General features: G+C 51.5%; 1 protein-coding gene across 1 annotated transcript in view; it reads left to right on the forward strand.

Annotated features, from left to right (window-relative positions):
- LOC132355009 (heparan sulfate glucosamine 3-O-sulfotransferase 3B1) overlaps positions 1–11,682 on the forward strand; it is a 40,034-nt gene extending 28,352 nt beyond the window's left edge. Inside the window, exon 2 of the mRNA XM_059907173.1 lies at positions 10,492–11,682. Within this exon, the coding sequence (XP_059763156.1) occupies positions 10,492–11,110 (619 nt within the window). The 3' untranslated portion in view covers positions 11,111–11,682. The remainder of the gene's footprint in view (positions 1–10,491) is intronic.
- The last annotated feature ends 856 nt before the right edge of the window (positions 11,683–12,538 follow it).

The following is a 12,538-nucleotide window of genomic DNA, read 5'->3' on the forward strand; positions in this document are numbered from 1 at the left end:
ATTTTTTTTTAATATTTATTTTGTTTATTATTTTTTATTTTTTGGCTGCGTCGGGTCTTAGTTGTGATATGCAGGCTCTTTTGTTGAGGCGCGCGGGCGTCTCTCTAGTTGCAGGCCGCAGAGCGCGTGGGCTATGTAATTTGCGGCACTCGGGCTCTCTAGTTGAGGCATGAGAGCTCAGTAGTTGTGGCAGGTGGGCTCAGTTGCCCCGCGGCATGTGGGATCTTAGTTCCCCGATCAGGGATCGAACCCGTGTCCCCTGCATTGGAAGGTGGATTCTTTACCACTGCACCACCAGGGAAGTCCCCCAGTCCGTTAATTTTTATACACAGGAAACTGAGCCCAAAGCTTTGAGTGCCTCGTCCAAGGTCTTAGGCTCTTGTCAGTGGCAGGGCAGGAACCAGAGCCCAGGGCTTCATGTGCCCAGTGCCCACTGGGCTTTCGCTGGGCCAGGAAGTCCCCTCCCCTTGCCCTGGGAGAAGGGGGGGGCAGGGGGCGGTGCTTCCCTGGTGGGGAAGTGATTTTTGTCCACGCTGTGTTGACGGGTGGTGTGGAATGGCTCAGAAGCTCTGGAGTAAGGGCCTGTTTACAAACATTTGCACCTCGTTGCCAAGGGCACAGGGTAGGCAGCCTTTCTTGGGATGAAGCAGGGAGCTGGGAGAGGATTTACCGGAGCCTGTGACACACACCAGCCCGTGTAACAGCCTGAGGGCTGGCCCTGTGTTGCCTGGCAGGTAACCCAGGCAGAGCTGGGGCTCCCAGCGCCCCAGGGAAAAGGAGCCGGTTCCAGACGGGAAGCCCGCACGGGTCAGAGTTCATCCCTGATGAGCAGGTCAGGTCTACACAGGGAAGAATCTGCCAAAGCAGGAAAGAGCAGAACTGCTTCGGCGGCAGCCGTTCCGCCTCTGCCTCTGGTGCCCTACTCTCCCCTTTCTGGGTCCTCTGCTCTGCCCTGCCTCTGCCCAATGGCACGGCTGATTTTACTTTCTAGGGAGTGTGCTTCCCAGAGAACCTTTTTTCTTTCTTTCTATTGATGAAAAAAGGTTTTTTTCTTTTTCTTTTTTTTTTTTTTTTCAGGAAACGGGACACAGATTACTCTGATTTCACATGATTTGTGCCCGCACACAGTGAGGTCCAGTAAACACGAGCAACGCCCCACAGAGGGCAGACGCAAAAGGCTATTAGCTTTTAATTGAAACCCTCCCTCCACCCCCCCCAGCCCCCCAGCCCCTTCCAGGAACAGGAACTCAGGCCTTTGTGAAGCAGGGTCTATAACAGAGGATTCTGCCAAAATGAAAGGAATCTTGAGTTGACCCAGAGGAGTGAGATGCTCTTTTGAGCCCCGCCCCCTTATGGCATTCAAAGGCTTTTCATTTTCTGGGCAGTATTGAAATTCTAGGACAATGGAGGCCAAATCCTTGCAGTGGGGTTGGGGGCTGGGAGGGGAGAAAGGAGAGAGGGTTGGCCAAGGAGGGGACCCGGGGGGAGTCCATCCTTTGTTCTTTTTCTTCTTTCCTACCCATTACCTTAAAAAAAGAAAAAAAGAAAGAAAGTAAAAAGACCCAGTAAACTTTATAATGAATAATGACATCACTTCCGGAGCCCAACTGCTCCGGGGACCAGAGAGACGTGGAGAGCAACAGACTATTTACAATTTCATTTTAAATTATTTGAAACCCTCCCAGAGGAGTTCTTTGATATGCAAACATCTCGCCCAAATGGAGATAATTATTTATGGAGATGTGGCCCTTTGAAGGGGAGCTCCGATCTGGTGGGCTCAGAGACTTCCTACAAAGGAAGAAGGTTCCAGATAAGAAGGGGCTGAACTGATCCCCATCTTCCTCCCTCCCCCACCCCCCACTCCTCCCCTGGGAAGAAAACTGCTTTAAAGAAGAAACTTCCCAGGGTTACAACTTACAGCTCGAGTTACAAGTCTCAGGAGCCGCCGGTGTCTCCTTGTCCACAGTCAAGTTTACAGGAAGAGTTCCTTTCTCATCCCTGGGTGTCTCATCTTTCTGTCGGGATGGAAGCTACAAGGCTGGACCTTTGTCTTTGCACCCCCTCCCCCCGAAGTCCACTGTAATTTATAAGGTCACAAGGTAGAAAGGCACCTCCCCGGGGAAGAGTTTGGGGTGCATGTTCAGGGCTGGTAGATGGGCCTTCAGAAAAGGTGACAGCCGTGTGGCATCGGTGGTATCGTGGTGAGCAAGGCCGCCTTCAGAGAAGGTGACACCAGCTTCCCGCACACTTGTCACTACAGAAACCCCTCTGATTAGGACTCTAATGACCCTGGGGACTCCAGAGCGCCCGCTAGCCTCTGGGGACGTGTGCCCTCTCCTCGCCCCCGAACCTGCCAGTGTCTGCCACCTTCAGGACTGTCCACAGCTTTGCAGTTTGCTCCTTGGCAATGTCCCCTCCCTGCGACCCCCCAGCTGCCCTTCTGCCCTTTTCAAGTTAGCCGGCTGAGTGCTTCCCCGGCCTCTGTGATGGGGAGATTGAGGCACTCAGCTAACCTCAGCCTAACTGCCTTCCCTGGGGACCAGGCAGGGTGGGCCAGGCCTCTGGAGGAGGAAAGGATGAGGGAGGGGCTTGGGCAGCTGAGCAGTCAGATCCCAGTAACCCAAGGGTGTCCTTTCATAAAAGAAGACTTGTTATTTTTTGTTCGTTTTCTGAGTTTTTCTGGCATGTACTTTCAAGGCAGGAAGTTGGCTGTTTAGTCCCCGATCTTGCCTGTCACAGGTTAAGATGTGCTACCTTTGACAGCCCTCAGTGTTCCCCAGGAGGAAAGGGTTTTCTTTTTTCCTGAGTGGTCACAGGTGACGAAGGCACAGGTGCCGCGATCCCAGCATCCCAGGGAGAGCCCTCGACTGGAGCCGCAGAGGAAGGTGAGGGTTAGGAAAGGGTCCCCATGAGCAGGCTGCACCTGCGTTGAGGCCCGGGCTGAGGGTGCGAGGGTGTGCGACCCCGTTCTTCCCAAGGAGGAAACCAGCCTTCACAGACAGGAAGCCAAGGAGAGAGGGGATCTCAGGGTTGTTCGGGGTTGCTGTTTTTTTTTTTTTTTAAAGCAGATTTTATTTATTTTTTTTTTTAGAGCAGTTTTAGGGTCACAGCAAAATCAAGCAGAAAGCGCAGAGTTCCAGAAACTGAGCACCGGCGCTTGAATTTGGGGTTCAATCCCATTCCCATAGGCCTCCTGCTCCCCCCGAAGCACAGCCTTCCCCCATCAGAGTGGTCCACTGGTTACGATGAGCTTACACTGACACATCCGTCATCATCGCCCCAAGTCCATAGTTTACAGCAGGGCCCACCCCAGGAGATGTCTGTTCTGTGGGCTTGACAAATGCATAATGACACGTATCCGTCATGACGGTATCACTCGGTATTTTCACCGCCCTAAAAATCTTCTGTGCTCTACCTGTTCAGGCCCACCTCTCCCTGCATCTCTGGGGGTCCCAGTGTTTTTGAGTTTTGCTGCTGATACTTGCGGGTTTATCAGCTGCTCAAAAAAAAGGCGGGGGGCATCCTTATTCCCCACGTGGATTTCGGACTGTGAAGGTTTATTTATTTAGTTGTTTGCAGGGTGGGGAGGAGAGGTGTAACCTTCCTAGAAATCCTGATTCTTCTGGGTGTAAAGGTTTCTCCTGGCTGCTCTGTTGTTTTTTGAATTCTCAGGGGCTGGACGTGGGCTTTGGGAACAGCTAAAAGTGATGCGGCATTTTGGCTTCCTGGCCGGTTACCAACCTGACACCACAGTGGGATTGTCCTCAGAGCAGTTTATCAGAATGCGACCTCCTCTTCGGTGCTAATTCACAGACCAGGAGGCTGAGGCCTGGAAAGGCAGGAATGTGGCCAGGGTTGTTCATCTTCGTGAAAACTTGTAGCTTCTTTTTTTTTTTTTTTTTTTAAGCAACAGTAAATAGATCTGTGATGTCAAAATGTCTAAGTCTCTATTGACCATTTTCTCTTTTCAATCAAGATTTTCCTCCCAACGGTATCCAAACAAGGATTTGGGCAGCCTCGGGCTATTTGTAAGGGGATTTGCCTTGTGGAAGGAGTTTGCTTTAAGCTCTTCGTTGGAAAGGGGCAGCACAAGGGAAAGATTTGGGAGTGATAGAACTGGTCTGTATCTTGATCGTGGTGCTGGTTGTTAAAGATTTCTATGTATGTGTCCGAAGTCATGGAACTGGACACCAAGAATGATTATTTACTGTATGTAGGTTAAAAAGTAGATTTTTAGAATTAAGAAAAAAGATTGCTGTTGGAGGTCAGGAAACGTGCGGGTATTTTTTTTTATTGGGGTAGAGTTGATTCACGACGTTGTGTTAGTTTCAGGTTACAGCACAGTGACTAGCTTATACATATATCTATATCTATCTATCTATATTCTTTTTCAGATTCTTTTCCCTTATAGGTTATTACAAAATATTGAGTAGAGTTCCCTGTGCTCTGCACTAGGTCCTTGTTGGTTATCTATTTTATTTATAATAGTGTGCATATGTGGGGTATTTCTGTAACCAAGCAAGAGGTCATTCTCCCCCCAGGAGAGGGAAACAGGGGGCCGGATGTTTCCCTAACTCTTCCTAGTTTTCCTCAATCCAAGGGGGAGATGGGCCCACCCCAACCCAATGTGGCTTGCAGCTTGTCCCCTCTCTGAAGTTCAAGTTCATTCACTTCCATCATCTGCTTTGTGTCAACATCTTGGCATCTGTTCGGCTGTAGTGCGTTGGGTTACACCCATTTCAATAACCTTCCTCTTTATTGTGGTGTAATTGGCCAGTTCAAACAATAAGTTCACTTGCTGGACCCTGGGAGGAGGTGTGCCATCTGAAGAAAGAAAATAAGCAGAAAAAGAAAATTAGGGCAACCTTTGCTACTGGAGAACATCAGAATTACAAGGCTTTTAGAACTTCTCTGGTTCATTCAAAGTTCCTACGCATTTAGGCCCGAAGGTTTGTTTTTAAGAGTCTGCTCCCAGCAGTAACACATCAGAGCCCCATCGAGACTTGGGATGATCAGCTGTAAAGGATGGGCTTCTGCAAAGCCCGTGACAGTCAGTCCTCCGTGGGAGGCTGACTCCACAGGTCACCTCTCAGCCGCTCCTGAGTCTGGCGAAGCCCCGGTACAGGTCAGCGCGGACCTGGGGCTGAGATTCTAAATCCTCACACCTGACTCTGGACATACTCCGTGTCCACCTGCCACAAGATTAGGAAAGAGGAAAATGGCCCAGTGGTCGTTTTGACATCAAGTTTCATTGGAGTTTTTAAAAATAAAGAGAACTTAGTTTTGTTTTAAGCCCTGAGTTTGACAAAGGCATAAATCAGATAATTTGGGACTTGTACTATTCTTCACCTATTTGTTTTTTATCTTTCTTCTGTTTATATTGATATTATCTAACTTTGGACGATGAAAGAGTTAGATGCATCTTTTAGTCTCTTATGCACACGGGTAGAGTCAACCTTACGTTTCTTCTACTTCCTTCAGTTTGCCTCATTTTGTTTTACTGGGAGCCCAATTTGTGTTCGATAATTAACTCTGTAGTGTGTATGTGTGTGGTGTGTGTGTGTGTGTGTGTGTGTGTGTGTATCTCTATGTGTATGCACACATGCATGTATTTAGGGGCAACAAACGTCCTTTCCTTTATTTGCATTGAACCTGACTGTATTTTGTTTGTTCTGTTTGTTACATTCCTCCTCTGTGGTTTGTAGATCCCGGGGCGTCACCGTCACTCACTCTGGGGCGTGGTCTGCTTTCAGCGGTGAGGGTATGACTCCGAGTTCTCTAGACTTCACTCCAGGACTTTGACTCAAATCATGCCTTGGATTAGCAGAACAACTTTTGTTCTGTCCACCGGATTGTCTTCTCGATTTTTTTTCACCATGGGGGTCTCTGTCCCCAGCCAGCACCCCCAGTAGGTGCACATGGCATCAGCAGAATAAGTGGCTGAAGTGCACGGCAGCTGCCAGGTCCACAGGTGCCCCAGGGGACGATTTCCGGTCTGGCTGCAGGTTGGCATCATTGGAGAGACTCCCGCGACGGGACCCCACCCACACAGGCCTGATTCGGTGGGTCTGGGGCTGGGCCCAGGCGTCCAATTCCTGGCACCCTTGGCATCCAGCGTGAATCTGGCCGCCACTGAGAGGCACATCACTCTCCTGTGAATTTCATGAAACACGTTGAAAGCCTGAAACGCCCCCTGCAAACCCACCAGTTTCCCAAGTTCCTGCTCCGTGGCCCAGCTCTTTGAGGGCCCCGGTGCTCCCGGAAGGTCACCGGGCTGGTCATCCCCAGGCCTGAATGTCGTGAGGGTCACCCGACACCTCTGCTCAGTATCTCCTCGGCTTGTCCCGAGGGAAGCTTCTGGTGGGTGTGAGCATGCGTCTTCTTGAGACTTGCATCCCACTGTCTTCACAAGCACCCATGGGGGACGTGCCAGGTGTTGAAGAGGTGTCCCTTCCCGCCTGCGTGGTGGAAGAGGGGAGGAGGGGGCTGGGGGACGGTGCTGGCAGAAGGAGCTGCTGCCACCGTCCTGACCTCCCAGCCCCTTCCCATGCAGTTATCCGCGGGCGTGTGTTACCCTGAGATATCCATTGTTTCGAAATCTGACTGATCTTTGAACAATCATGATGGTAGGCGTGTGATTCTGGCTCTGGAATACCTATTATTAAGATGCTAGTCTCTGAATGAGAAGAAGAAATACAGGTTCTCTCTTTAGAGAGAGGACAGGTGTGTGGCTCTTTGTAAATTTCATCACAGTAAGAAAAACAAAGAAGGCTGGGGCGGCGGTTGTGATGAGGGGCGTCAGAGGACCTGACTCTGGGTCTCAGCTCTCGGCCTGGAGGCCGGGGACCCTCCCCACCAGCCCCAGCTCCTTCCTCAGTAAGTTGGGGCCTGGCAATGCCTCCTCAAAGGCTTGTGCGAGGGATTAGATCAGATGGTGTGTGTGAGAGTTTCTCTGGGAGCCCCAGAGCGCCGCATGATTATTAGCTGTGACTGTCAGTTTGGGAAACTGGCTTTCCTGGTGAGCTGCTCAGTTAAGCTGCAGCCTCCCTGCTGGCTCAGGAGACCAGCCTGGGCCTGGAGCCGCCTCTGGAGGGATGGGCGCGCAGGGTCCACGTGCGGGGGTCACCCTCGGCCACGTCCTGTCTTCTCCGAGCCACTGCTCTGCTCCGAGAGGTCCTGAGTGTTGGGACAGGAGAGCCCGGCCAGTGAAGGGCGGGGAGGCGGAAGCTGGGCCCAGGAAGTGAATGGTAAGGGCTTTGCTCTGGGACTAGGTGGCGGGCGTGGGAGAAGAGCTGATAAGGCGAGAAAGGGGACTTGCCTGTAACCGCCCGGAAGGTTCTGCCAGGAGCTCTCCGCACACTTCTCGGGCCGTGCTGTGTTCCCCGCTGGATGGGCCCACAGGGCTGTGCTGGGGAGATGCCCAGCTCTGTCTGAGCCCAGGGCCTGGGTAGGGGAGGAAAAATAATTTTCCCTCCACCCTTCTAGAGCTGAGACCCCTCACTCCCTGTAATAAAAGACAGTCAACACAGGAAGAACAAACAAGTTTAAGACAGGCAACACAGAAGAACAAACAAGTTTAAGAACATGTGTACCTCCTGTGTATGTGGGAGATACCCAGGAAACCTGAGCAGCTCGTAGAAATGGCCCAAGCCGCCATCTTAAACGCCATCTCCAGCTGAAGACAAAACAAGATTTTGGAGGGGGGGAGGCCAGTTCTGGGAGGTGGTGGGGAAAAGCCCAGTAGATAAGGGTACAGTTGTTAGGCAGATTTAACTCCGGATACGAGTTTCTAGAGACGTACCTGTTCTTCTCTTCCTGGTACACAGAGGAAGACACTCTTACATTTCCCTTATACATGTACACTTCTCTTACTAAAGGGTAACTTTTACTGGTTTTCAGAGCTTTTCTACGTCTGCTATTTCTTAAAAATAATCAGCCTAAAATAACCCTTATGCCAAAGAGACATATTTCGGGTGGCGTATTCGGCTCCCTTCCCCCCCACCACGGAAGTGCCCCCGGAAACCGGCAGAAGGGGTTCGGAAGGCACCTGCCGAAATGATGGAGAACCCCATGGTGCACTCACCCACCAGCTTCTCGGCATCTGCACCAAGTACGCCCCAAGGAGAGTGACCGTGGAGCCTGCGGTGGTCGGGGGCTGAGGCTTGGTGTCAGCAATTTCCCCGGCTGTTATTTGATAATCAGAGAAAGTCTGAGTGCTTTCTGACATATGTGTGCAAACTCTGGACCATCCTGGGGAGGCGGGGTCCCTTGGAGCTGGTACCCCAGGATGGCGAGGGTGACCGGTGGGTGGTCCAACCCAAGAATCTGCCCACGGCTCAGGGATCCTTTGTTTATGGCCGAGGGGGCTGTGCCTTTGGACTGGAGGACGGTGAGAATTTCCCATCCTTTTCTGCTAGTCCTGGTACGCGCTTTCTTATTTGGCCATTTTGTCCCATGACCACCAGGCCCTTGTTTCAGGACGTTGAGGGGATGCAGGCTGCAAAAGTTCAGAGATGGTTCTGGAGCCCAGGTAGGCTGAGAGCCACGTCCGCTGTTCCTGCAGCTTTGCCGCTCCCGGGGGCCGTCCCCGTGGCCCCTCTGTGGGGTAGATCCGAGGGAGTGACCAGTCTCCGTGTGCAGACCTTGCTTCCTTACACCCTTTCCCGGACGCTGTCAACAGAAGGGAATTGACAGCATTTCCTTGGCACCCAGGCTTGGTCACAAGGAGTGTCACAGGCCTCCCAGGAACCCTGGGGGGTGGGCATCATCCTTTATCTCACGGATCAAATGAGAAAACTGAGGCATGGACAAGTGAGGGGCACATCCCTCAATCAAGGGGGTGCTGAGACTCAGACCAGAGGCTGGACTTCGGCGCCCACGCCAGGTCAGACGGACCCTCTGAAGACAGACCCCAAACCCACTCCATCTGCCCTGGCCCTGGAGAACTTGGTGGGTTGGGTTTCCTTCAGTCATAGCCGTATAGCACTTGGATGCTGAATATTAAACCCTTTCTTGTAGACTCAGTCTAGGTGCAAATGGCTGAACACTGGAAACAACTCGGACTTGAGCAAACTCGACCTGCTTTTGAGTGAAATGCAAAATAAGTTGAGAGCCGGGCCACTCTTTAATCCTTCATCACATTAGCCTGATGACATGGCTATGTTCGTCTAAGTGGTTAATGGGCAAAGTGGGTCAATCCAGCTTTAGCTTAAGCCGGGGGCAGCCGTAGGGCTGCAAGGCAGTCCTTCGGGGAGAAGCCTGCTTCCTCTAACTTGCTATGAAGGAGGAACCCGTTGCCCTTTCTGCCGCTTGCAATAGAGTTTATATCGTCTTTTCTATAAATGTCTCCCTAGAGGGATTTTGGTCTCAGTAGATTAGGGATGGCTTGAAGCTGGAAGTTCAGAATGTCCTACTGAGAGGTAAATATCTGGTCAAAAATGATGTGGAAATTGTCTTTCCAATTCCTGGGCCCAGGTTGGAATCAATCAGAAATCTCTATCCCATAGCCAATGGAAGATTGTACATCTGTGACCGCTACTTAGTGTCCGATTAGGTAACACATCTCCTTCTGATGTACACACACCAACGTGTACACACGCATGCTCAGCGTGGTCCTACTGTGTGCTGTAAACTGTGTACTGAACACGGTCATAATGATCATAATAATGGAGTAGTAGCCGCAGCTAGTGAATATCGAATATATAACGTATGCCAGGCACGTTCAAAGCATATCGTGATCATTAATTGTCTTAATCCTCATTAAACTCCCATAAGGTTGGTATTATCATCTCTATTCTTACAGCTGAGGAGAGAGGGCCAGAAAGTAAGTTGCTGAAAATGAGACAGCTTATGAGTGACCGAGCTGGGATTTGAACCCAAGCGGTCTGATGTCCAAGCCCACGGTGCTTAAATGTTAAGCTAAATGCCTCCATTTTACAAACCCCGCAACAACCGAATGCAATGGGTGGAAATCATTCCTGTTTCACATATTCGGATGCTGAAACTCAGGGAGCAAATCAGGTGCAGTCTTACATCGTTGATTCCTGTGATTTTTAGTGCTAATCACCACACAGAACTGCTTTTTGGTCCAAATATCATGTCCTATCTTTCCTGTAGGTTATAGCAGTTTTGCCTACATAGTTATGTTTAAATTATGCTAAGATAGATATCATACAAGTCTCCCTGCCTATGCCAGGCACTTTTCTAAGCTGTTGAGGTATATTAATACGTTTAATCATCACAACAACCATAGGAGATGGTAGTATTATTATTTCCCGTTAAGTGCATCCACGAGGAACCAAGGGTGCACAGCCTTGCGTCTGCGCGACTTCTCCGCGATCACGGTCACACGTCTAATAAGTGGAGCGGTCGGTACCTCAACTCAGGCTCCGGGTCTGTAAGACCCCCCCTCTCCCGGGAAGGAGCTCGCGGTGTTAATCAGGGGAAGGCGCTCAGTCTTCAGGCTCTAACGTGCCTTTCTGCTCCGCCCAGGGACCTGATGCCGAGGACCCTGGAGGGGCAGATCACCATGGAGAAGACGCCCAGCTACTTCGTGACGCGCGAGGCGCCCGCGCGCATCTCGGCCATGTCCAAGGACACCAAGCTCCTGGTGGTGGTGCGGGACCCGGTGACCAGGGCCGTCTCGGACTACACGCAGACGCTGTCCAAGCGGCCCGACATCCCCAGCTTCGAGAGCCTGGCCTTCAGGAACCGGACGGCGGGCCTCGTGGACCGGGCGTGGAGCGCCATCCAGATCGGCCTGTACGCCGAGCACCTGGAGCGCTGGCTGCGCCACTTCCCCGCCCGGCAGCTGCTCTTCGTGAGCGGCGAGCGGCTGGTGCGCGACCCGGCCGGCGAGCTGGGCCGCGTGCAGGACTTCCTGGGCCTCAAGCGCATCATCTCCGACAAGCACTTCTACTTCAACCAGACCAAGGGCTTCCCCTGCCTCAAGAAGGCCGAGGGCAGCGGCCGCCCTCACTGCCTGGGCAAGACCAAGGGCAGACCCCACCCCGAGATCGACGGCCAGGTCCTGCGGCGGCTGCGCGACTTCTACCGGCCCTTCAACCGCAAGTTCTACCAGATGACGGGCCACGACTTCGGCTGGGACTGATCAGACCCTCCCGCCCCCATCCCCCGCCTCCCCTACCCGGGGCTTAGGAAATATTGAGAGAGATTATATGTATGTAAAATGTACAGAAATCTATTTTATAATAATTTATTTTTAATTCATAAGCAATTAATTCACTAAGCTGCCTAGCCACGCTCTTTAGAGAGTCACATAATCTGTTAACATTCCAAAGTGTTTCTAATATTTTCTTCTTGTCTTCACAATGGATGGTGCTTCCTTTTTTTTTTTTTTTTTTTTTTCTTTCTTTCTACCCATTGTATTTAAAAAGAAGAAAAGCACAACTTGAGATTTTTGTTGTTACGGGTATGCAGCCTTCGATCGCTGTCTGGAGGCACTTGCGCACCTCCTCATATGGAAGCTTCAATCTCCCTTCCTGCCTGGGCACCTCTGGGAGCTCTGGGCCGCCAGACCTTCGCATAGCAGCTTTCTCGCTGACGTGCTGACACATCCAAGGGCGTAGACTCCAAACCAATTATCAGTCCCCACTTCTGCAGGTCCCGTGTGTGAGATGCTCGGCTGCTGCTTTAGAAATAAAGACGATCCCTTCTAATTTGCATGCGAGTGCATCGTGTTCCGTTCTCCAGGCAGACGGTTCTGCTTTGACACACCAAAGAATCCCCTAGGCCAGCAGAGCCACCGGATCGAACCAAGGGTGCCGGGTGTCGAGACCTGCAGGGGTCAGGTTCATCCCACGCCATCTGAGTCTACCAAGGTGCCACTAGGTGCGGAGCCAGCCCCTGTTTGGTGTCTGGAACTCCCCTTCCTGGAATTCCTAGCTCATCTCAGACAACACGCTCTGTAGCCAACAGCCAAACAGCGAGAACCAGGAGAGGCTCTTGTAAAAAGAGACTGGGAACGCTGGCCCGTGTTGCCTGCAAGCGCTCGAGCCTGTGCCGCTGTCCCTTGTTTTAGGCAGGCCCTGGCAGAAGGGGTGCCAGCACTGTGGCTGCTGGCGCAGAATGTCCTCCCCTACCTCTCTGTGGAGGGGGCAGAGAAGGGGTCATTTGTGATGACCAGCTAGTGGCAGTTGGGTAACCGTATAGCAATATCAAAGAACTGTCATTTGTGTTCTACTTTCACTAAGGAACATATGGGAAGATATTGTCAAAATGGTTGGGTTGTGATATTTACAAAGGACACTTTGGTATGTTCTATGGGATAACTCGCTCGCCAGTGAAACAAAACACTGGTCTTTACGGGATGTCTTCTCGATAATCTGGTCTGTCTTTGCCCACAAGTTTTAGCCCCGACGTAGCTAGTTCGTGCTTAGCTGCAAAGCTAAGGTATAGGAGGATGGGCACGGGGACGTGGAGGCGGGAGCTCTGTGCATTCCTGAGATGCTGTGTGCATTTCATAGCTTTGTTACTGCCTCTACCAAGCCGTGTAGAACCTGCACTTAGGGGAACGCCC

The sequence above is a fragment of the Balaenoptera ricei genome, chromosome 20, assembly GCF_028023285.1.
Source record: "Balaenoptera ricei isolate mBalRic1 chromosome 20, mBalRic1.hap2, whole genome shotgun sequence".
Lineage (NCBI taxonomy): Eukaryota > Metazoa > Chordata > Mammalia > Artiodactyla > Balaenopteridae > Balaenoptera > Balaenoptera ricei.